Raw genomic sequence first — 25,243 nt, 5'->3', positions numbered from 1 at the left:
AGGCATTCCTCTGTGGGCCTCTACTTCCTGTGTGAACTGGCTCCTCCCTTAAGTCCTTTTTCCTTCAAGGTGGTGGTGTGAGAATCAAGACTTGGGGCAGGCAGGGAGAAGAGGTACAGATAGATAGATTCCCTACCTTCCTACAGGTTTTGAGACAGTGTCTCGACTTTATGCCACCCAAACTTGTCAATCCTCCCATCCCAGGCTCCTGCGTGCCTGAACTGTATTACACACAAGAGTCACTACCATGAAGACCGTGGCCACAGAACAATTTTCAAAAGATGAAACCAGGTGGGCTAAACTTGAAAAGAAAACCTCTTCCCAGAATACCAAGAGTTATCTGACTCCACACAATCTCATACGTACCAAGCCAAAAACCAGAGTCAAGGTGCCTCAAACAAAATTCTAACCCACCTAGCTGATCTGACAATCAATCTTCTGAAAATGCATGGAGGGCCTGAAAGATGATCCAATAACTAAGAGCAGCCATGCTCGTGTGGAGGGACATGAGAGAGATTCCACAGAGGAAGCAAAGAAACAACTCCAGAAGGTTGTCATCTGTCTTCCACACACATGGGGTGGCACTGCATGCCCATACTCACAAATACCTCTATCTTCCTCTCCCCTCCCCCACCCCACACTCACATACACAATACACTTTTAAACAAAAATATAGGGTCAGGAAGTTGTAGTGCAGTCTTTAATCCCAGCACTCAAGAGGTAGAGGCAGGTAGATCTTGAGTTCAAAGCCAGCCTGATCTATAGAGTAAGTTCCAGGACAGCCAGAACTACCCAGAAAACCCCTGTCGATAGATAGATAGATAGATAGATAGATAGATAGATAGATAGATAGATAAGATTAGATTAGATTGATAGAAAAATAGATAATGAAAGAAAACATCTAATAAAGCAGGCGTATTGCCCTGACAGGGAAAGAAAAGGTAGTCAGTCCCACTACATTAGAACAAGTATGACTGAGAAGTGCTGGAGACAACTTCAGGGAGACAGACACGGAAACAAGTGACCTCAGCAGCTGAAGTCAGGACAGGAACGGCAGCCACAGCACAGGAGCCAGCGGGGAGACTTGGCACAGCACAGGCCTAATGAGCGAGATGAGGCCCATCAAGAGAACATTAGGTACGAGGCAGCTAGGGGAAGGAGTGGACTGAGTAACCGCACAGGAGCCATGAAAAAAGGTTTCCAGAGCGGTCCACAGAGTGGATTATCTGCCAAGGAGTACTGTCTACCTCATCTCAAACTCCTTCAGAGTTAGAGGTTTCTGCATGACTGTGACTAACTATATTAATATGTGATGCCCCATTTGGGAGCATCTATGCACAAGAATTTTGGGAGAAAGCCTGACTTTCATATGGTTGGCCTTACACATAAAACTCAGTATGTTTCTGCCAGAGAGACAGGGGAAAAAAAAAAGAGCTAGTGAGCTAGTTCACCACGTGGAAGCATAGAGCAGATCTGCAGAGATGAGAGGTGACCAAGAAACAGATGCACTCTGGCTCCCGACCACCCACCCTTAAGCAGAGCTGAAACCTTAACTCCTTTGGCCCTGATTTGTCCTTTATATTACCAAGCATTTACATGGTACCTATAGGTGTTTGCTTTGGAGTTCTCCTGCAAATCTTCCCCCAAGATTTATGTGCCTGCATCTGTGCCTATGTGAGCACATGTGCACAGGCACACATTTATGGAGCATGGGGCGTGCATATGCAGGGCGTGCATTTATCAAGTCCGAGAGTACTGGACTCCTTGGAACTCAAACTGCAGGCTATCTGCAGGCAGCCCGGCTTAAGGTGTGGTGGTTGGGATCTAAAACTACAGTCCTCATAATTGCACAGCAAGTACTTTTAATCACTGAACCATCTCTCCAGCCCTGCCAACAGAAGTCTTGACCATTATAGCTTCAGAAAATAAGAGGCTAGCTATATAACTCAGTAGTAAGGCAGACATGATGTCTGTACTGTGGTCAATACCCAGAACCACAAACCAAAGGGGGGGAGGGGGAGAGAGGAAAAGAGGAAAGAGGGAGAGAGGGAGAGGGAGAGGGAGAGGGAGAGGGAGAGGGAGAGGGAGAGGGAGAGGGAGAGGGAGAGGGAGAGGGAGAGGGAGAGGGAGAGGGAGAGAGAGAGAGAGAGAGAGAAGTAAAAATCACCAACTGTCTAGTAATGGTGAACTGGTGTAAGAAGCTCTCTAAAGAGGAGAAAGGGAGAAACGCTGTGCCTGGAGGGATCAAATCTCTAGGAGTGTCTATGAGCTCAAGGTCAGCATGATCTCAGAAGCAGAAGCCAGACAGGAAAAGGGTGGCTAGGAATTACAAAGGCTTCCGAGGGTAAACAGTGGTCTGAAAGCAGACGCAATCCTCAAGCACAGTCGAGGGATTTAACTAAGTATGCACTGAAAGGTGGATGTGGCATCCAAAGCCCAAGCTTACCTGCTAAATCCCAGCTCTTTCTTATAACACCACAGGACTGAGGGCCGAGCCTTCACAGTTGCTTTGGACAACATATGATGAAGAATAACCACCTGACAAGAAGGACAAAAAAATAAATAAATAAAAAATCACAAAACCTAAGAGTCAAAGACAAAACAACGTAAGGACTGCCAGGCCAAGACCTCATTTGAAGCATAGAAACTAACCTGCAAGGACAACACCTAAGGTCACTGTCATAACCAAACGGAAACTAGAAGCTAGGTCACATACACTCAGCCTTGAGGCCAAGCCATTTCAGGGTTCTAAAGATACTGGTTTGTCCACTCATGAATCTAAATATACAGAATTTAGCATTTCCAGGTTCTGAACAAATGTCCCCACTATATATTCCACCAGCAAAGAGATCACAATGACTCTGTGTACGGAAACCTTAAAAGGCCAAGATAACCAGCCAACTCGTTGGGACACAAAACAACTGAGGAATCATTTAGCAGGTCTTTCTTACCTGATCTTTTCCTCGATCCCCAACTACAACAAAAAGAGACCTCTGCCGCTCAGCTACACCATTCTCAATGAGAATTCGAATTCGGTTATCCACCTTCTTCCGATTCATGGTGAAAAGCTATCACTAACACAGAAATAAAGGAGATACAGATGAACCAAATACTAGAAAGGTTTCTGTATTACATCCAAGTAAGTGGCACTGGCTGGCTGCCCTATGTGGAAGCTGTGCTAGAACGTTTGTAAACCTAATTACAAAATCTGAATCTTCAAACGCCGCCACAGGAAAGACATAGATCTGTTTTATAATCTGCAGACTAGAGAGGTGAAGTTTTCTGAAGCAGGAGGTCAGCAGAGAAGTGTACTTAGTGTCTCCATCAAGGAGCTTAAGAAAAATTAGGAGAGGCACAAGCAGGATGACTTCAGTGAGTTGGAGGCCAGCCTGGCGTACCTAGTGAGTTCCAGGACAGCCAGGGCTACAGAGAGAGACCTTGTCTCGAGAAGAAGAAAAAAAGAAAAAGAAAATCAGAACAACATAGTAAAATTAAGTAAATAAAACTAAGAATGATTAAAACATATAATGGTATCTCTATAGACCCCAAAGAGTAGCAAGATAAGAGACTTTAACAGAGTTTGATGTATCCCAGGCTGGCCTTGAACTCATTATATAGCCCAAGATGACCCTAAACTTCAGATCCTCCACTTCCCAACTACTAGGATTACAGGGAACTACTCAAATTACAGGTGTATATCACCACAACAAGGTTTTATGGTATTCTGAGAATCAAACTTAGGGCCTCATGCATGCTAGGCAAGCAAGCAGTTTACTCTCTGAGTAACATTCCCGACCGACCCTGTAAATACCATTTTGTATACATACATAACACATTGGGGGGGGGGGCGTAAAAAAAAAGTAATTTCTGAATAGTGATTTTTATTTTGACGTTTGTCTTTTATGATTTGGTTCCTGTAAAATTCACATGTGTGGTTAAAGGGCTCAGCAGGGAAAGGTTCTTGTTGCCAAGCCTAAGGACCTGAATTTGATCCTCAGAATCCACATGGCAAAAGGAAAGACTTGCCAGGCAGTGGTCATACATACAAGCAGACCCTTCCCAGGACGGGGATCCATGGGAGAACAGATCCCTAAAAGTTCTTCTCTGGGGCTGGAGAGATGGCTCAGCAGTTAAGAGCACTGACTGCTCTTCCAGAGGTCCTGAGTTCAAATCCCAGCAACCATATGGTGGCTCACAACTACTCTTAATGAGATCTGCCCCACCCTCTTCTGGTGTGTCTGAAGTCAACTACAGTGTACTTACATAAAAATAATATATCTTAAAAAAAAAAAAAAAAAAGGTCTTCTATGACCCCACACAACACACACAATTAAAACATAATAATAATAATAATTTAAAAAGCTTAAATTCATATGTTACGTATAAAATGAGAGTAAACAAATATTTCTGATTCAATGTGTTTCTTTGGGTGAGAAGTCACACTAATGGCTCTATACAGGTGATTTTAAAAAGTACCATATGGGTTATTCGGTGTACAGTAGTACAGTATTTGCCTAGCTGGGGGTGGGGACCTAAACTCAATTTCTCCAGCATTTAGTAAAATGCAAATGTTATCAAATTACCTATAACAAATAGGCCAAAAAAAAAAAAAAATCAAGAAAATCAATCACACTCCCCCGGTATTAGAGTGTCATGCTATGTGATTTTACAATTCAGGAACCTGTTGCGCTTTAAACAAAACCTCCTTCCCTAAACATAAGCTTTAATAGGTCTTAACACACAAAAAAATCTAGTATCCCAGGCTGGAGAGATGGCTCAGCGGTTAAGAGCACTGACTGCTCTTCCAAAGGTCCTTGAGTTCAAATCCCAGCAACCACATGGTGGCTCACAGCCATCCTTAATGAGATCTGACACCCTCTTCTGGTGCATCAGAAGACAACTACAGTGTATTTAGATAAAATAAATATATCTTAAAAAAAAAAAATCTAGTATCCCAAGGCACTGATGTAACAAATAGGCTTTACACTGGAATCTACCCAAGTCCAAAGCAACTCAGTTTGTAAGCTTTATGTTGCCAGCCACATAAACACCTACAAAAAATGAATGGGCACCTAATTGTTAAAGAGTCCAGCTTAATTGTTAAAAGTCTTATCTTGCCGGGTGGTGGTGGCGCACGCCTTTAATCCCAGCGCTTGGGAGGCAGAGGCAGGCGGATTTCTGAGCTCAAGGCCAGCCTAGTCTACAGAGTGAGTTCCAGGACAGCCGGGGCTATACAGAGAAACCCTGTCTTGAAAAAACAAAAACCAAAAAGTCTTATCTTTTGTTATAATAGGAGAGTCTTAGAATTAACAGGTAAAGGCCCCTGAGTACAAGCTTTAATTCTAAAAAGTACTTTTAAAAGTAGATGAAATACAACTACCCACAAACAAAATTAATGTAAAATTAATGGTCAGAGTGAGGGATCTGATAATGATCTAAAATTACTGGTTCCAAGAAACGCCTAATACATAAGGAAAGCATTATTGGAAATAGAAAATAAGATGAATCGCATTAGGGTTTTTTGTTGTTGTTGTTTGCTTTGCTTTGTTTTTTCAAACAGTCTCACTATGCAGACGCGGCTGGCCTCGAGCTCCAAAAAATACTCCAGGCTCCGCCTTCCAAGCGCTAGAATTAAAGGCATGCGCCACCACAACCAGGTCGACAAGTCATTTTCATTCGGCTGTATCCATTCTTGTACACACAGCACCGGGTACCAAGCATCACGAGGTGCACTGTCAAATGTCCTGAATGAGACAGTTAAATAGTGCAAATAAAGGGGCATACTGCAGTATTTAAGAGCAGAATATCCGGGACTAAACCGCATTAGTTCAAAGCCTACCACTGCTACGAGGAGCGGAGTTTCTCCGAAAATAGTTTTGACACCCACCCATTCTCTCAAAGAGAGAGAAGAAACCCGAGTGTGGGAAGGAGCCACACTCCCGGAAAGCGCTCGAGAAGCCAGCCCCGCACGTCAGAATATCCCGGACCAGGAATGTCTGTCTGTAGGGCAGTCCAACCGAAGAGGAGTCCGAAGATACGGGCACCAGCCGGATCAGAAGCTTCCCTACCGGCCAGTGAAAGACCCAAAAGCACATCTCAACATCCGACCCAGCCCCTTGCAAAGAGTACTGCGCCCCGGCTCCTACCGACACCAGGCAGCTGCACAACGGAAGCACGTGAAGACACGAAGTTGCTATGCAGGCTGACCAATTTGCTGGAGAAAATTCTACACGGCTGAACTACGCGGGGGCCGCCGCTGCACGTGAATCCGCTTAAGTGGCAGACAGCACGTGGGCAAGTGCTCAGAAGGGAGGGGACCACTACAGCTATGGGACCTTCCATAGCTTCGACGCTTAGTGATGACGTAAGAAAACGCCGCAGATCTCCGCTGCGCTTGCGCACTAACACCCGGCCGCCATTGAAATGGAGCATTGCGCCATTTGCAGCCGGTAACCTATGACTGGCGGAAGTAATCGTTTAGATATCCGGGTGTCTCGCATCTGGTGTTGCCACTGGTACAGGAACTCGTCCACTGTTGCTGTGTTAAAGAGCACCTCTATAGCAGGATTGTACAAGGCAATAGCTGTTGCTAGCGTAGGTGCTGTTTTATCGACCTCCCCACTTCTAATACGAAACTAGGCCAGTAACTGTTTTAATTCATCTTACTTGAACCTCCATCCCGCAGCAGTCTGGGAATATCTGTAGACTTTGTACCCACGATCGTGGCCGCTGTACTTTGCAGGCTTTTCTTAGACTCATGCCAAGTGTACTAAAAGCCCAACATTGGGTCTCAAGGCTCATCCAACCACATCCACAAGGATACCCGTAAGTAAGTCTGCTTTCCTTTTAGCATGAGGCACGTGAAATCGGTTTATCCTATATTTGGGGGCATAAGTTCCGATATCTAAAACAGTATTCCTTCCCCAAATTTACGCACCAACTTCAATATCTAAATTTCAATGCACTTTAAAGACTTTGTGATGCCTAGCCATATTCTGTTTTAAGTCACCAACACAGCCCTAGACTTAATACTAAGGTTCTAAATGCACTTAAGAAAATAAAACTACCAGTACTTTGTTATAATGGACAGACAAGTCCTATAAGGTGGTGACACAAGCAAAACACAAAACTTAGAAATAATGATCCTTGAGAGTACTCGACTTTTTTTTTTTAAAGGAAGCAATATAGAAAGAGGACAAATGTGGGCAAATAAGGCTAGTCAATTCTGCATAGGTAGCCCAGATATGGTACACTTCGGTTGTAATGAAAACAAAAAACTGGAATTTTGTGAACAAAGATGATGGCTATGATTACCTTAGTCACTGCAAAATCTGAAACCACCACCATGTCAGGGTGCAAACAGGGGCAACTGCCATAAGATAGATTTAGAACGATAAAGAAGTAGGGCGGGGGAAGGGTAGCCAGTGCTAGATGGCTGAGCTGTCTATGCTGTGGAAGCATGTGATTTTACTGAAGGCCTGAAGTATATAAAGACAACAAAGATAGCTTCCAACTTACTGCCAACTGCCTCTATCAAGTAGTTGGACTGAAAGTCGTTGGTGTAGAATATTCTCAGTGTAGAATATCAAATGTGCTTGAGAGAAGATGGGAATGGAAGAGCACACCTGCAGGTTTAGAGGGTTTTGGAGGCAATTCTCTTCCTCCACCTTTGTCCCAAGAGTCAAAAAAAAGAGTCAAAAAAAAGTCTGGGTTGACCTCAAATGATGATAGCTGTGGAGCCATTTCACTAGCCATTTAATATTCAAGTACTTTAGTGTGAGTTTTGAATATGAGAGGCTTGGGACTTAGGTATTTATAGACAAAATAACTATAAAGAAATAATATTCAGGACAGTGAGGCTGGATTTGGTCACCTGGATTAAGTAAAACCAGAGATGAAACCATCCTTGAAGGCACAAGATACTCAGTGGTGACAGGGAATCTGTAATCCTTTCACCACTTCCAACTTAAACCTCAATTTCTGCTGAAGAATGATGCACTTTCTGGATTACATTTGCCCATTAACTTTTCTTCTAAACACTGCAGTGAAGGTCTTTTAAATGGCAGTTTTATTAGATGGCCCACTATTCTGACCCCCCACCCCCAAAACAATACACACCATTTTAAAACCTTCAATAGCTTCCAAATGTTGAGACAAAAACTAAACATGGAAGAAAACTGCCCTATCCAGTTTCCCCAGACAGATCTTGCTAATGCTTAAACAAAACAGGAGTCACTGGAATACAGGTCTCTTGACTCTTTTATCCAGTTTGCCACTCCTCATCCTTATGTCAGCTGAATTATCTTTCAATCAAGTCTTTCCAGATCATACCGACTAAGTCATATATTTATCATTAGCCACACAGTTGAACCATGCCACTTACTACACATATCTGGGGTCACTCCAGTGTCTTGAGGGGTAATTTTTTCACCACTGAATAGTTAACACTGACCATAATGCCTGGCAAGAGATACCCAAATGTGCTAATAAATTTCAGGTTGTCTCCCTAAAGAGATACAGTATTTAGAGGAAATTAATACTTACAAATAAACATACCAAAACCTGACTTTAAGTTTTAAGTACATCAGGGATACTGCTACTTTCAATGCCAACGGTGAAGGATCAGGGCTATGCAGGAAACTGTTCAAGCTTCACAACAGTATATTAATGTACAGTGCTTCTAGTATCAAGACTGAGAACATACAGTAGTCTAGCTTTGTTCTTAAAAAGACCAGACCCAGAATTGTTTCTTCTCTCTTCAAGGAGCACTTAAGTTTTTCTTAGGGTGTATGCAACTCACAGGCATACACATTATCAACAATCACATTTTCATATAATGAAATATACAACAGTAGATTTCTAAGTTTTTCCAGAATGTATATAAATTCAAAATAGTAACGGCAAAGCTTATGTTAGCTTATACTCAATAAAACTAAAGTACTTAATAACTTAAGTGGGATGCAGGTTGAGAGCTTAAGGTTGAAATGAAGGGTATGATCAGCCTAAGCTACATTACCCTATTTCCTTAAGTAGATGTACCACTGAAAATTTAACAAAACAAATTGCCTGGCACATATATGAAGCTGCTTAACTATATTCTGCACTTAGAAACTGGTTGTCTGCCAAGCACCTTAGTGAATGAACCTGAGAATAAGCATACATTTTCATGTCTCCTTGAAGTCTCTATACAACAGCATCATAAGTGCATATAAATGAATACATATAGAGACAAAAGAACTATAGAAGTTAATTTACTACAATCATTGGAAGGTCATGTTTTTAATATCAAGATACAATGATCAAAAGAAGAGAAAGGATGAAAAAAAAATCATCTCTTTTTAGGAATATTAAGGCCTTGGTAATAAAATGGCCCTAAGCAAAAAGTCATCAGTGGCATGCTACCTGGGGGGAGGGGTGTCATTATACATGTGGTATCTAAACATACTGTTAATTGTGCATGTACAAAATATTTTATAGTCTTACTACACTGAGAGACATGTAGGACCATCAGTTCCCTGTACTCTGGTAAACTACACACTTGACCAAACAAAAGGTCTTCTGCCTCTAGACAAGCATTTGCATATTACACAAGATACTGAGTAACAAAGACTCAGATCTTAAGAAAAAGACTTTAGCAGTTCTCTGTCCAGTGAGATTGCTTTTAAAATAGTCTTGAATTCAGACATTAACAAGTCACTAGAACTGCAATGGTAGAATAATAGCTAATTAGATGTTGCTGTTGAAAGGAATAAGCAAATTAAAAAATAAAGAGGTCAAACTACAAACACCTTTTACACCTTCTGCCCTACACTTTGGGTAGAAGCCTGAAACGTGAGACATTCTCTGCATTCACTTCAGAACTCAAATTCAATACTAAACTAATTTTCTTCCATTTTGCTTTCTTAATATCATAAAATTATATTTTACACACATAACACACCATCTAGGGATTATCCAATAAACCACAAACATTTTATCCATCCCAATCAAATACAATTAACATATGGTTGTGGTACATCCCAGGCAGTTGTCTTTTAAAGCACACAAGTGTAGGTGCTGGCAAAATAGTCTTGGCAAAAGTAAACAGATAACCCTTCCAATATGATGTACCATAACCACACATGAGAAAAGTCAAGAACTTATTTTATTTATTTTAAAATAAACATTGAAGCTTCCCCATTATCCACCACCCTACAAAACTTTTGAATGTGGAATGTTCAACAGCCTCAGCAGTTTTAGTAGGCTACAAAACCAGCAAAAACTCCAGTTGTCTAATGATGAATATCTGAGGATAATTGTTGTTTTGAGTAGCTGATTACTGGCTTGGAAAAAAAAAAAGTTTACAAAAGGCTAAAAGTAAAATTTAATTTCTGTACAGAAAATAACATTAACTTAGCCTTTGTGTTACCAAGTGGAATTATTTCTCCATGACATAAAATGGAATGGGACAAGCAGCATTCAGTTCATAGGCACGCAGAGCTAGTGCTCAAACTGCTAGCACAAATTCCAACACAGAACATATGGCTAAGTCACTGCTAACCTTTCCATCTCCAAACTGTATACTCTCTATGCAACTAGGGCAAAGAATCAACACTTTGAACATAAGTGTCTCCTTGAGAAAAGGAGAGAATTCAATCAGGGTTAAATTAGACAAAAGATAAATGAAAATACTTCAGAAACCGCTACTAAGACATAACCAAAGTCTGTGACACTAGCAATGCATGGGTTGAATTACTTTAGCTGCTAGCTGTTGAACACCAGTGTTTCAAGATACAACTTTTAGAAACAGGTTTTATTTGTTTTGCTTATACCATCAGAACTGAAACTACTGCCTGTCATTTCCCTAAAACAGGGAAATGAATCTAAAACACATACTGGTGCTTTTCTAAAGATAGCAATTTAAAAGGGTGGTAGCAGCAGGCATTTGATATTTTTCTTTAAGAACTTTCAGGCTGCAGGAGAAAACATGTGACCAAAAGTGTTATGATTATCCATCCATTAGCGATTTCCATCAGTACCTATTACCAATTTGAGTAACAATACAGCAAGATCCAAGGATTAGTGATGACAATGCAATTATGGTGAGGAATGACAAACAGGACCAATCCCCATGTAAGTCATTGTTCAGAGAAACTGTTAAAGTGTTCCAAAGGTATCTAAATAGTTCACATTGAGCACAGCAGCAGCCCATCCAGATTATCCCCCATATTTGATGCAGATTTTCCAGAAGAGCCAATCAAAGCCTGATTTGCAATTTGGCTTTGTCTTACACAGTATCCACTACTAAAGAGCAATTTACGTGTGTTTTAATCACAGTCGTTTGGCCAGAAGACTAGTGAGTGCTATGTCAAGGCTGGTAGCCAGCCTCAGTTGTGTGAGTAAGGACCCATGCATAATTTGGTATGCTATTAATCTGTCGTTGCTCCAATTTAATGGGAAAAGCTATGAAATGCAGTTTTGCTAAACCACACTCCACTCCTTCCATCTTCCTTTCAAAGAAAATGCTTTAACTTTGTCAATTACCACTGAATAATTCTAGGGCTGATTGTAGATTTTATCCAAGGTCAAAAAGTCAGTCTTGCATTTTTTTTTCCAAGCCACTTCAACTAACTATGGAGATATTATCACCCCATAAGTATATAATGTTTTACTCCTAAGCAAGGGTGAGGAATCTGAGTATTGTATTGTGTGCAAGGCTCAAGATGACGCTTAGGACAGAACATGCAGAATAAAAATAGTTTCCTTCCATATCCAGGTAATGTAAAGCTGACAATTGCAGTCCTGTCTTTATGGGATGAAAACAGTCCCTTTACAATAAGTTTCCTGAAGGGAGAACAAATAGATAATAACTCTTCTGGTAACATATTATGGTACACTGGCCAGTGTGTTTTTGGCGATTAAACATAATCCTGTGTATCACATTAATTCACTTGCTGAGTGTTCATTTGCGGCATCCCTCTGTTGGGTCTTGGGGGCCCTCCACGACCTAGAAGACAAAAATGGCATTTGATTTTTCTTTCAAGTATTATTTGTTTTGCCTTCAAGCAGACTTTCATCTGAAGTCAAGAAGCATGTGGGCAGCTTGTCAGCACATTATTAGGCTTAAGAGGCCAATTCTTCAGTGTTCAAGTTTCACCTGTCCTTGGAGTTGTCATGTGCAAATTTGCTCATGTTCTCTAGGCTAAAAGAAGAGTAGAGCTAATGGAGTATTCCACCAGTACTCATTCATTCATTCATTCAACAAGTATTTATTGAGTGCCTACTATGTGCCAGGCACTGTCATGAGGCATTGGGAATAGATACAGCAGTGAAGACAAACAAGGTACCTGCTCTCATGGAGCTCACATTCTAATGTACACGCTAGCTTACATTTCAATAGGAAGTGACATCATACTATCAAAATTAATAAAAAGCACCAGAATGAAAACAGACCTTTTTACCTAAACTGTTAAAAAGAAACTACATAACATTCAAAATTGTATAATGACTTGTAACAGTTAAAATAACTTTTTACATGCTGTTAGAACAGATATTTTAGCTATCATTTAACTCAACTCTCATAGAATATGCTACAAGGTGGGGTAGAAGAACATAACCCACGTTCACATGCAAATACCTTTGATACTTCAGTGTTTTCCCAGATGACCCATTAACCTTTTGTTTTAAAGTACTTTCTTAATCATCAATTGCCACTAGCATTCAAATTAAAGTACTTTATAATTCCTCCTTAATATACATTTTATACATGTCATGGCCAGCCAAAAACTATAAGAAACCTAATTCTTTAACCTCCTTCAAGAAGAGAACCATTTAGAACGTTAGATTACATGAAATGCTACCTGTAATTGTTCAACAAATTAACTATATCTGCCCATGTAAGAAATTATTTTTCATTACTTGAAAAACAAATGAAACTAAAGCCTCTTAAGCTTGTCATTCTAAATTTTAATGACATCAAGGTGCTAAGAATTTGGGAGATCTGTTTAAACATCAGAAATATGTTGGTATTTAGAACACTAACACTGGTCCTAAAAGTGTTCAAGTTTCAAGTAGTTATGTCAATTCTAAATGGTTCTCTAGCTGTAACTGTGGCTTATCTGGCCATTTGAAGGGCTTCTCAGCCTAAAATATAATATGCATGTTTCAAAAATTAAAGAGGGGGTAATAAATTTATATAAATGTTCAAGCTCATTCCAAAAATGTCTTACAAAAAGTTTCAGTAGGTACTTCCTAAAAACATTTAGCAGGTTTTAAGACCTGAAAAATAAATTTCCAGTTGGAAAAACACTTTTCTGAGGCAGAGAAAATGTTCTGATTTTGAAGACAACAGCAGGGAAAGTCATTCAAAAATTAAAATTTGGATTCAAGATGAAATTTTAGAAACAGAGCATTTCATTTAATCTTTAGCAACAAGTCTGGAAAAGATAAATGTATTCCTAACATGTAACCTACATGCGGACTATGAACAGTTCTTCCAAGGCCAGAACAGAAGCTCCACATAGGAGCTAGGATCACCACCACAAAATATTACCTCGTGGGGCTCCCCGTGGTCCACTCTGCCCAGAGCCTCGCTTGAAATTCTGCTGATATCCATCCTGAAAGACAAGCTAGTTAGTTGTGAAAGGAAAGGTAGTTTTGGTTAACTAGTCTGACAGCTTAGCACTAGCAGAATAGGTAACTCCTAGACACCAGTATTACAGCTAAATTATTCTTACTGAGCTTCCCTTAAGCTTAAGAATATATACAACACAGTTCCATTTTGAAGGTCACTTTAAGCAAACTACATTAAGTGGCTGTCTATAATAAATGTTTAACAACAAAAACAAGCAAACAAACAAAAAGTCAAAGTCATATTTTATAACAATGCATGTTGGACACCACAAAATTAACCCCAAATGAATTAGTTAACCTCTATTTACGTACCCGCTGGTACCCAGAGTAGTCCCGGGGAGCACTGAACTGAGACTGTGTATAACCACTGTTTGGAGTGTTCGAGAATGAAGGGCGGTAACCATCATATCCTCCTAGAATTTAGAATGAGAAAATAAAGGGAAGAGTAAAAAACCAGCCACACTAGTAATTCAAACTACTGTTAATTCCCTGCCTTGATCCAACCTGTTCATCAGCACCATCTGTCTTAGAGGATGACACTTCCTGTCCACCTCGGAGCTCAGGGGTGTACACACAAAAAAATCTTAAAACAAACTCTTAACTCAGACAAACCAATCCATGTATGGCAACTCAGACTTTTCTCTCCCAGTTTTGTCATTTAAAAAACTGTTAAAATAAGTCAGGCGCCGGGCGTGGTGGCGCACGCCTTTAATCCCAGCACTCGGGAGGCAGAGGCAGGCGGATTTCTGAGTTCGAGGCCAGCCTGGTCTACAAAGTGAGTGCCAGGACAGCCAGGGCTACACAGAGAAACCCTGTCTCGAAAAACCAAAAAAAAAAAAAAAAAAAAAAGGTCAGGCAATAAGGTGGCCCAGGCCTTTGATCCCAGAACTCAGGATACAGACAGAAGCATCTCAGTCTTGGGAGACATGCATCCAGCACACACTTCAAATGTTTAAATATATATATATATATATATATATATATATATTAATGCAAAAGTAATTCTTTCCCAAAATACTTCTCATTTTACAAGTCAGGAAAGACTTGAAACTGCAAAACTTCCTCAGAAGTTGCCTTATTATTTGCTTACCTCTAAATCCATTGGCAGGGCCCCTGTATCCATTCATCAAGCCTCTGGCACCACGAGACCCTCCTCGAGATACCCCACGACTGTTGTAATAAGGCTGACTGCTACGTGGAAAGCCAGTGTTCTGCTGTGGGGGTTGCTGGTGGTTACCAGGCACTTGATGAGGCTGGTCCTGGGATCCATGGTAAGTGCCAACCACTGTTAAAAGAAAAGTTTACATATACATAAACAAAGAATTCATTACCATTCCTTCTCCCACATGCTTCCTGAACTATACGAAATGTTCTGCACTCTATTCTTTCTTTCTTTCCGTTTGTTTTTCAAGACAGTTTCTGTGTAGCCCTGACTGTCCTCAAACTCAGAGATCCACCTGCCTCTGCCTCCTGAATGCTGGGATTAAAGACATGTGCCACCACTGCCTAGCTTCTGCACCCTATTCTTAAAGTTCAGTTATTTGAATAAATTTGCATGGTAATAGGAAATTATAACAAAGTCCCTATTCCTCCCTTACCCACCTATAAGGTTGGGCTAGAGGGTCATTTCCCGAATAGTAATTCTAAACCTTTCAAAGACGAGCATACAATTCTCCCATACAGATAATCTGAAAAGGCCAACACCTAGCAAAAGTACATCCCATAATTCACAAGAGTGATATAGCCAAACAATGTATATATGTCATTTTTCAGTATAAACGACCTTAATAATTAAGTTTTCTTACAGTTATTTCACTATCTGAAATATGGAATCATACTCATAGGTAAAGTGATTTCATATCTGAAACATTAGAGGCTTTCAGCTTAGCAGTCTTCGGTGCCTATGTAAAATGACAAGTATAGCCAACTTAGAAGATGCTAGAAGTACTCACACTGACATTCAACCTACTGAAAGGGCTAGTTCTAAGAAGGCACACATTAGGCATGCCTTCAGACCCAGAATTAAGACCAGTGTATTGCAGGCCAGCCCGTTTTACACAGCAAGGACCAGGCATGGTCAGACCCTGTCTCAAACGAGTGAAAGAATGGCACAGGAAAGGGAAAGAAAAAAGGATTCTTTTCCCAGATTCTTTGTTGTTTCCACGTAGAAACAAGTTATTAATTAGATTTTATTCAAATTAATGCAAAGCTGCAACACACCAAGCAGTTTGCTAAAACAAATTACCTGTCTTTTCCACTTTACTACTCTAAAAAAAGATGAGGCATAGAATGAGTGGCCATGAGTAAGCTATATTTGGAGTGATGAAAATAAATATTAATGAGGTGACATTTGCATATAGATATGAAAGTCAAAAAGCAACAAGTACAAATGAATAAATCAAGAAACTGCAAGCCTGTGACCCTCACTGATGTACAAGTAGAGAACTGACTGCAAAGCACCCTCTGGATGTCACATACTTGCTGCAGAACAAATGTGTACATCAACAAATTAAAGGGTTACTTTTTTTTACAAGGCCTTTAATTTTTTATGAGTATGAGGGTTTTGCACATGCGTATTAGTGTGGAATGTGTGTATGAAAACATTTTAAATTATGACCTACAGGCCAAAAAGGATTTCAACTTGGTCTAACCAATTATAATCCGTGTATGTGTTTTCCCCAACATTACTGCACCGTTAAGAATCAACCCAACCTCCTACTGGCAGTATCATGGCAGTAAGCCTTATAAACAATGAAGAGTTAAAATTTTGTTTCTATAATTCAGTAACAAATTCAATTCCAGAAAAATTGTAACATTAACTGGTATACTACAAAAAAAAAAAAAAAAAAAAAAAAAAAAAACTCTTGGAGACAGCCACTCTACATAAAATGTAAACTGCCCTAATGCTGTCAAAAAAAAAAAAAAAAAAAAAAAAAGTAAGAGATGGTTGAGCAGATAAAAGAACTTGGTACAGAAGCATAGCTGTGGCATGCATACCCGGCACAACTCCCTCTCCCTCTCTCTTTCACACATACACACACACAACATAGTAACTAAAATTTTAAAAAGACTGAAAATCTCCTTTCTCAGGGTCTAGCCAGACAAGTTAGTCCTCACCCTTAACAAAGGAAACTTCTCTTCCCAATGGAGACCATTAAAGAAAACCACAACCAATGAAAATGTAGAACAGTCCCAACGAATTCATCTACAAAACAACTCCCCTGGCTGCTAAGGTTCAGGATCATACAGAAGGGGAGGGAAGATTGCTGAGACAGAAGAACATGCACTTTGCTGTAATATTCTGTCTCCTAGAAGCATCAGAAGCTACAAGTATGAAGTCTCACCAACATGAATGCCTAAATATGACCTGAGCAAAGGTATCATAAAGAGATATCATAAGGAGAAGGGGGGGCACCCATAAGGCCTCAACCTAGCCAAGAGCTGGAGGGAACCAAGGGATAGTGAGAGCAGGAGAAGTCTTCCTCAGCAAAGAGCACAGCAATGAACCATCCAAGACCAAATGGTCATCCCTAAAACATACACACAATCACCATGATACAGGCTAATGAGGTTGTAATATGTATTTAGGAATGAATACACATTTAACAACAATTCAAACGAAAAAACAGGCAACGAATTTGAAAGTAGGGCATACATGGGAAGTTTAAGGACTAAAAAGACAGTTACCCTGGCCTTCTTACCCGTTTGCAGCTGGTCTTGTTGAAGCTCTGTTTGTTCCACTTGGTGAGGCTGACTGGAAAAACTCTGGTTATAACTGGCCTGGTACTGACTCTGTTGTTTTAAAGTTTCTGGTTCATTAACAGGAGGAACTGGAGCATTCATATTGAACACCTGTAGCAAGCCAAGTAAATGAATGATTGGTTCATGCCTTTATTTTGGGTTTAGACTTCAATATCTCAGTTCAGCCTTCCCTTCAAATATAACTTAACCCCCCCCCTCCAAATCAAAACACACACATCACAAACAAAAGGCTTTCATGTCTATCACTGACTTCTTGATGTTACCATGTTAACTCACTTAAATTTTACTCTTATTAATATATTAATGAAAGTCTTAAGTGCTTAATCCTTCAGGCATTCTTTTGTGTACTAATTCAACTGTATTCTAAGTTATAATAATTTTTCTAGAAATTATACTATTTAAAGATAATTACTGATAAACCAGTGAAGTATATAACATCTAAATCTTATTTTCAAACATTTCAGTAAAATAAAGATTAAGCTAAAAGAGCAGAATGTCAACAATTATATAACTAGGTTATAACTCCACAAGTACTATATTATACTTTTTGTTTTCGTTTTAAAGATGTAGTGTGTGTTTTATGTGCATACACTGCACATGTGGAAGTCAGAGGACAACTTTCAGAATTCAGATTTCTTCTACCACGTGAGTTGCAAGGATTAAATTTATGATATCAGACTTGGTAGCAGACCCCTTTCCACTGATCTCCCTCTCTGGCTCTCTTTTGTCTTGATTATACTTTGTTAAATATTCTAACCTTTGGAGTAAAGCTAAAAAAATATAAATGAGTGACTCAAAAGGCTCAAATACACCACTAAAAAGCCTAAGAAACATAGTTTAGTGATCAATAAAAATAGCACATAAGTTCTAGCTCAGCTCCGTTTAGTGTGATTTATACACACTAGAAAATGCTAAGTGCTCACCGTTTGCATGGATTGGAATGGAGCTGCATTTACATTGATTCCACTGCTGTGCAAAGGTTTACTTGTCCCAGCCTGGAACACTTGAGGCTGAGAAGCAGCAGGAAGGGATGAGGATGCTGTAGTCTGGTCTGTATTTAAAGATATTGTTGCCTAAACACAAAGCAAACAAACAAATGTACTTTAGTGGTACACTACTTCTAACTTATATACGTTAATAAATATAACTTTTATGAAAGTAAAATAGGTACAAAAAGATTCACATTTATAAAGTACCATGCCAACTGCTGCTTGGTAACAGAACTTACCTGAATCTGATCCATTGGCTCTTTCTGCGGCCGCTGCTCTGTAGCATGAGACGGCTGGTACAAGGGCTGCGATGCTGTATACCCCTCACTTGTAGATGAAACCAAAGGAACCTATACAGAAATAAAGACCTCAAACCTTATTTTCTTCTAACAAAATTAAAGATAAATTATACCAACCCTAATACAGATGCAAAGAAAAGACATGTTTGTTAAGGGAAAGAGACTTTCTCTTTTCATTTTGAAACTGTAAGATTGTATACATTACTTGCTGGATAGGTGGCACACACCTTCAATCCCAGCACAAGGGAGAGGGCGGGGGGGGGGGGCAAGGGGTGGCAGGTTGCTGTGACTTCAAGTTCTATATAGCAAATTCTAGGCCAATAAGGTGAGGGCTACATGTTTACGCTTTTTCTCAAAACAAAATACTTAACAATTGCAAACTATATTGACATTTAAATCTCAAAATTAAATTAAACCTTTGTCTAATAAGTATTAAGCCCTAATTTGAAAAATAACTGTTTTAAATACAGACAATTGTTTTGTTTTAATACAAGACTGTTGGGGGAAAAAAGTTCCTAGACAAGGTCTAAGCATGAAAAATTTTAGTTACCAAAGAAAAAGCAAATACAAGCATGGAAATATAAGTGCTATTGCAAATGAGTTTGTATCTGAACAAAGTGATCAAATGCATCACTGACTAAGAAAAGAATCTTAACTAACAAACCTATTGAATACTCTTATTCATTCTTACCTGTGTGGCTTCTGGTTGTACAGGAACTTGATTAGATTGGGCAAGTCTAGATTCAGAATGAACTACAATATTAAGAAAACTGTTACACAACATGAAATTTCTTCAGAGAAAATCCAATTTCTTAAATATTATCTAAATTATACATAAGTGTAATAGGCAAATTTCTATAAGTGATTAATGAACATTTTCATAGCAGGAAAATAGTTTAATGGCAGAGATTACAGTTGACTCTCATAGCTGCTTTATTGTGTGATTGGAAGATAGAATACGGTGCCACTAACAAAAGTAATCAATAAGAATAACAGGTAATAATAACCAGTGCCAGTTGCCTTTGAGAAATTCTATCTCTGAAAGTAACACAATCTCCCATGGTCTGGAAGTTGGGATTTCCTGGTTGTTATAGCCAGACTTCAAATACCTAGAAACCTCAAACTCTGGTCCTGGAAGGATGCTAATGGTCCTATAGAGTGCCACTCATACAACACACTCAGGCTTCAATTGATAAAGAACTGAATGTCGTGTTCATCTCTTCCTCTCAGGCATCCCCTGCATAGGAGGATCAGAAATTCTCCCTCAAGCTGCAAGCGACCACACAAGCAACATCTAATATTTTTATTCTTCAGATTTTTTAAATTGAGGCTCAGCATTTAAGAGCACATGGGCAGCTCACAACACTTAAAACTCCAGGGCTAAGGGATCATCCTATAACCTCCAATACTGGAACTCGCATGCACAGACCCACAGACTCATACACATAATCAAACTTTTAAAAAAGAATGTTGAGGGTTGGAGAGATGGCTCAGCAGTTAAGATGCTCCTCAATTAGTCCTGAGTTCAATTCCTAACAACTGTCTGTAATGGGATCCAGTGCCCTCTGTTGTGTCTGAAGACAGTGTATTTATATAAAATAAATAAATCTTTTTTTTAAAAAAGTATCAGAAGAGAGTGGTTGTTACATGGAGGTGAAGAGGGTAATTCATAACTGAAAAAAAAAACATATAGTGTATAGATCTCTGCAGCACTGGTAACTTTACATTTAGATGCTGCTGTGTTCAGCTTGAGAAGTCATCAATTCTATTTATCTATGCCAATAAAAATGTTACAAGAAATGATAAAACTAGACAAGATTTCACATCAAGTTAAAGGACTCAAAGCATTAAAAATGAGCAAAATTTCAAAACCTCTGAAGATTATACTGCGTCTTCTATTTCCTCTCATAAAAAAATTTTTGCTGAGCTAGGAGGGGCTAAAAGACTGTGGAAGGTGGTAAGGTGGTCCAGAATGTACAAAAAAGCAGCATGCCCCACCAAGCCTAATGACCCAAGTTTGCTCCTCAGAAACCACATAGGAGGAGACCAGGTACCAAGTTGTTCAGACAACATACATATGCCAAATATGAAAATACATGCACATACATTTTTTTTCCTAAAAAATTAACTTTTAAAATCATCATTACTAACCCTGAGGGCAAACCAGCTGAGGCATATCCATGTTCTGGGTAGGGTTCATAGGTTGTGCTGATACAATGGCAGGATCAAGCGTCTGATTTTCAAAATCCAACATTGAATCCTACAAGTCAGGATATAACTGAATTACATCAAACAACATACATTTAAATTTACTATTAATGGTGCTTTACTAAAATATACCTACCTGTATGAAATTATAGGGCCCTTGCATTTGTGCCATAAGATCTTGTACACGCTGCCTTCTCACAAGTGGATCTGACTGAGCCACTGGAGTCAAAGAGTGGGGCTCTGGTACTGAAGGGGACGCAGCCTGAGGTTGCTGCTGGAGTGAGTTTACAACCTAAAATAGAATAGAGAGAAAAGAAAATACTATTTTCATGGCTGTTTCCCAAACATTAAATATTAATTATGTGATATGTATTTATTATAATGAATGTGTCAATAAAAAAGACTAACCACCTATTTTTCCCCCTCACGACAGGTAGAAATCAGACAAGACATTAACCTCATGATACAAAGAACTTTTACCTCAACGGTTTCAACTGCCCACTCATCCACTTGCTCCTTCTCACCACTGCTGAACTGTGTTTCTGCCATGAACTGCCTATTGACATACTAAAAAGAAAAGTCACTCTCTGTGGTACCTGCTGGGAAGGCAGAGAGGGAAAGGCAGTACTAAACGTTTCTAAGAAATCATACCTCTGTTGATTCAACCTCACTTTGCTCTGTGTATTCTTCCACTGGCTCAGGTTCTAAAGTTAAAAGGGAAATAGACCAGAAAAGATTTACTTAGGTCAGGGAAACTATAACCGTAGAAAATCTACAGAATGTACAAGAAACCAAAGGGGAAACACACACATACACACTTAGGTGAAAATATATTAGGCTTATCAACTGTAACAAATGTACCTCTAACAGGAATGCTGCAATAAGAAAGTTATACAATTGAAAAGGAATGACAGGTAGCAATTAAAAAGCTTTGTTATATAAATAGATGTTATGCATATATGCATGCCTGTGTACCAGGCATACGTAGTGTGTACACACAGGCCAGAAGAGGGTGACAAATACCCTTGCAGACAATTGAGGGCCATTCTGTGGATTGCTAAAATCAAACCCTGGTCCTCAGAAGGAGTAACCAGTGTTCTTAACCCCTCTTATGTTCATTTAACTATGAACCTAAAACTGCTTTTTAAGAAAAAAAAGTCTGCAACCAGACTGATGGTGGCACAAGCCTTGAATCACAGCACTTGGGAGGCAGAAGTAGGAGGTATCTCTGTGAGTTTGAGGCCAGGCTAGTCTTCAAGGTGAGTTCTAAAACAGCCAGGGCTATTACACAGAGAAACCCTGTCTTGAAAACAAACAACAGAAAAAGGAAATTCTGCTTGTAAATGATATCCACATATAAGTGACTGTTTTAATGGTACCAATTCTACTTAAACTCTAAAGTAACATCATTATACAATCACGTAATCAGAATATATTACTGATAAATTCTTCTCCTTTCCCATTTTTATAGTCAGTAACTACACTTCTAAGTTTCTTTACTTCGTTCCAGAATGCAGGAGTCATTTCAGCATTAACAGTAGTTTCCTATGGCAGGCATGATGAAAATAAAAACCTTCTAACTTGGAGAAACTCACTCTGTAGAGCAGACAGGCCACACACTCAGGAGCTCTTCCTACCTCTGCCTCCTGTATACTGGGACTGTAAAGGCATGTGCCACTATGCCCAACTTGATGCACACCTTTAAACTTAACTAACACTTAGTAAGCAGAGGCAGGCAGATTTCTAGGAGTTCTAAGTCACAGGGAGCTAAGACTGTCTAAAGGAAGGAAAAAACAACAATAAACTCACCTATTAGTAAAAAGTAAAACCAGAAAAATGTTTTACCTATATTCCACCAATAAGCAGTCTTCCCTTCTGGCTTCAGCATAGCAGCACTCAGATAGCAGTGTGTGCCATGTGCCTTACTGAATACACCCCTCACACACTAAATGGAAACTTGGGCTTTAAAAGTTTGCAGTAATTACCCCAAGTTAGATAGCTGGTGTTGTATGTTTTTACCTTAAGCAACCCAGCTCTGAACTTATACTTTATGAAATATCACAAAATTTTTGTAGTATCTAGCTGTTTTCAATTTTATTCATCAACTTAATAATTATCATGAAAGTACTCAGGCTGTGTAGTCACACTTGTGTTTCATTAAGATGCTGAACGTGAACTGCAAAACTCCCTAGCGGACAAGGAGTTAACAGCTCAAGCCCTAGAGTTCTATACACAGCCTTAAAGAAATGATGACTTAACACTCTGTAGGCAGAGGCTGACAGATCTCTACAAGTTCCATATATATGCTTCCAATATACTTATCATACTATATGTTGGTATGGTGAGAAGTAAAACAAGTCAGACAAAAATCCTTAGAACTGCCCCTAACCCATATTCCTTATCCAACAATACTAAGTAGGCAAGAGAGTTACCAATTTACCTGTGATCAAGGCCTGTAAGATACATGATGGGTTCTGAATAGTTCAGATTGCTGAATGTACTTTGCCATGTTCAAAGGATATTTGAGTATACAGATTTTACATACATACATACACATGAATGAGAAAGGAAAAGGAAATTAAGGCCAGAACCAAAACTAATGCTTATATCCACCCAAATACTCACCAGCTTCAGCTACCTGGTCCTCCACTGTGGGTGCTGAAGCCGCCTCTTCCTCCTCACACAACCCATTTTGATGATTGTGAGTGCTATCAAAGTAGTTTGACTGAAAAACACGCTCAACAATTTCCTTTAGAGCTTTATCTAAAAAATAGAGAATACAATGTTACACTGACAATTTGATTTGAAAAAAATTTTTGAATAAAAATTTGAAAAAAATTAATATTCTACAAAAGCAGTTAAGAAAACGTAATTATGTTAGTAAAACAACCACACACACATGCATAAAACAAATTACAATATGATAGGAATGAAAAAGGAATCTATCTAAACTACTAAGCAAATAAAGAGGGAATAAAGCTAAGATTATTCACTCAATAAAAACTTCTGTTGAACACACTATATGTGTTAGGCACGTGGTGGGCACTAGAGAAAAGGTTCAGGGATTAAGAGGACTTGCAAGAAGACCAAAGTTCACATGGGTTGGCTCCATCTAACTGCCAGATCCAAGGGATCTGATGCTCTCTTATGGTCTTCTCAGATACGTGTACTCACATGTATATTCATATAGATACATACACATCACACACACTCACTCACACACACATACACACAAATAATTAGAAATAAATCTCTCTCTCTCTCTAGTTTTTAGGACGGTGTTTCTGTGTAGTTCTGGCTTTACTCCAACTGACTGTAGACCAGGCTGGCCTCAAACAGAGATCCTCTGCCTTTGCCTCCCAAGTGCTGGGATTAAAGGTGCATACCACCACACCTAGCTTATAAATAATCTTTAAAAAAAATCAATTAAAACAATATAAAAAGGCAATACATGCTCACTAATTTTAGTCTACCAGAAGGGGTATCAAGATAAAAAATTAACAAAATTACACAATAAAATGTAACAGACTGGACTTAGGCTGAGACCTCTATAACTTCCCTGGTATAACTGCTGTACAAGCTGACAGGATAAGCAATAAGTATTTCATGGCAGAAGAAAAGCCATCTACAAATCTTGTCCCAAGAAGGTATCAAGTATAAAAAGAAACAAAGAATGTCACTGAGGCATGCCAAAAAAGAATGCATAAAAATAAATGCAAACTGTATTTATATACTTGCAAAATGCCTTAAACAGAAAAGTATTTTAAAGATTCCTAGCTATAAACTCAGAATTATCTGTGATACTCACAGGTTGTTCCACACACAGGCTTTTCTTTCCCTTCCAGCAAATCCCACAAGTGAATTGAGGCATGTTCATACTGCTCATTTAACCTTGCAATAACAAAGAAAACATTAACTACCTTCCAACTGCCAATGAGCAATATTTCTTAAGATTCTGTTCCCAGACACCATCATACCTTAAACTCATGTCACGCTCAGGATCTACAAGCTTGTAGAACTCATCCAACAATGACAACTCCTCCTCAGACAATATTGGCACTCCACTCAAACCTTGTTTCAGATCTGTTCTCACATCATCATCTCCCAGCTTATCCAATACATACTGTAACTCAAGTACAGTTTTTAAGCGCTTCTGTTCTGCTTCTTCTCTCATAAGCTGTTCCCGACGTGCTGTCTTCTTTATTGTTTTCTGAATCTGTCAAAGAACATAAACCCAAGACAGAGTCCAACTTAAGTACATTCTATGCAAGAACAAGCCAAACATCCACCACTTACTCCTTGCGGCAAACAATCACTCATGACATCAGAAAGGAGTTCAGAACTTGAAAATTAATAAATAAAATTGTCTTCATG

At 39.2% G+C, this 25,243-nt stretch overlaps 2 protein-coding genes across 4 annotated transcripts in view; both read right to left on the bottom strand.

Annotated features, from left to right (window-relative positions):
• Window positions 1-6,343, bottom strand: part of Nat10 (N-acetyltransferase 10) — a 40,337-nt gene extending 33,994 nt beyond the window's left edge. The window contains exons 1-3 of one of the 2 annotated variants that reach the window (XM_021156192.3): window positions 6,147-6,343; window positions 2,952-3,074; window positions 2,447-2,538 (exon numbers count right to left, since the gene is read on the bottom strand). In XM_021156192.3, coding sequence (XP_021011851.1) covers window positions 2,447-2,538; window positions 2,952-3,059 — 200 coding nt within the window. In that variant the 5' untranslated portion in view covers window positions 3,060-3,074; window positions 6,147-6,343. The other variant, XM_029474186.2, reaches the window with a different exon arrangement.
• Window positions 6,344-10,126: 3,783 nt separating this feature from the next.
• Caprin1 (cell cycle associated protein 1) overlaps window positions 10,127-25,243 on the bottom strand; it is a 31,407-nt gene continuing 16,290 nt past the window's right edge. For both annotated transcript variants that reach the window (XM_021156477.2, XM_021156478.3), the window contains 15 exons: window positions 24,847-25,085; window positions 24,678-24,760; window positions 23,495-23,632; window positions 21,521-21,573; window positions 21,350-21,436; window positions 21,006-21,161; window positions 20,813-20,921; window positions 19,353-19,414; window positions 18,602-18,712; window positions 18,297-18,446; window positions 17,313-17,463; window positions 14,702-14,896; window positions 13,924-14,024; window positions 13,532-13,595; window positions 10,127-11,986 (listed from right to left, as the gene is read on the bottom strand). In XM_021156477.2, the coding sequence (XP_021012136.1) occupies window positions 11,922-11,986; window positions 13,532-13,595; window positions 13,924-14,024; window positions 14,702-14,896; window positions 17,313-17,463; window positions 18,297-18,446; window positions 18,602-18,712; window positions 19,353-19,414; window positions 20,813-20,921; window positions 21,006-21,161; window positions 21,350-21,436; window positions 21,521-21,573; window positions 23,495-23,632; window positions 24,678-24,760; window positions 24,847-25,085 (1,764 nt within the window). In that variant the 3' untranslated portion in view covers window positions 10,127-11,921. The remainder of the gene's footprint in view (window positions 11,987-13,531; window positions 13,596-13,923; window positions 14,025-14,701; window positions 14,897-17,312; window positions 17,464-18,296; window positions 18,447-18,601; window positions 18,713-19,352; window positions 19,415-20,812; window positions 20,922-21,005; window positions 21,162-21,349; window positions 21,437-21,520; window positions 21,574-23,494; window positions 23,633-24,677; window positions 24,761-24,846; window positions 25,086-25,243) is intronic.

Source organism: Mus caroli, unplaced genomic scaffold (genome assembly GCF_978045245.1).
Source record: "Mus caroli unplaced genomic scaffold, Mus_caroli_1 scaffold_2, whole genome shotgun sequence".
Lineage (NCBI taxonomy): Eukaryota > Metazoa > Chordata > Mammalia > Rodentia > Muridae > Mus > Mus caroli.
The sequence above is the reverse complement of the archived record's forward strand: the minus strand, read 5'-3'. Positions and strand labels throughout refer to the sequence as shown.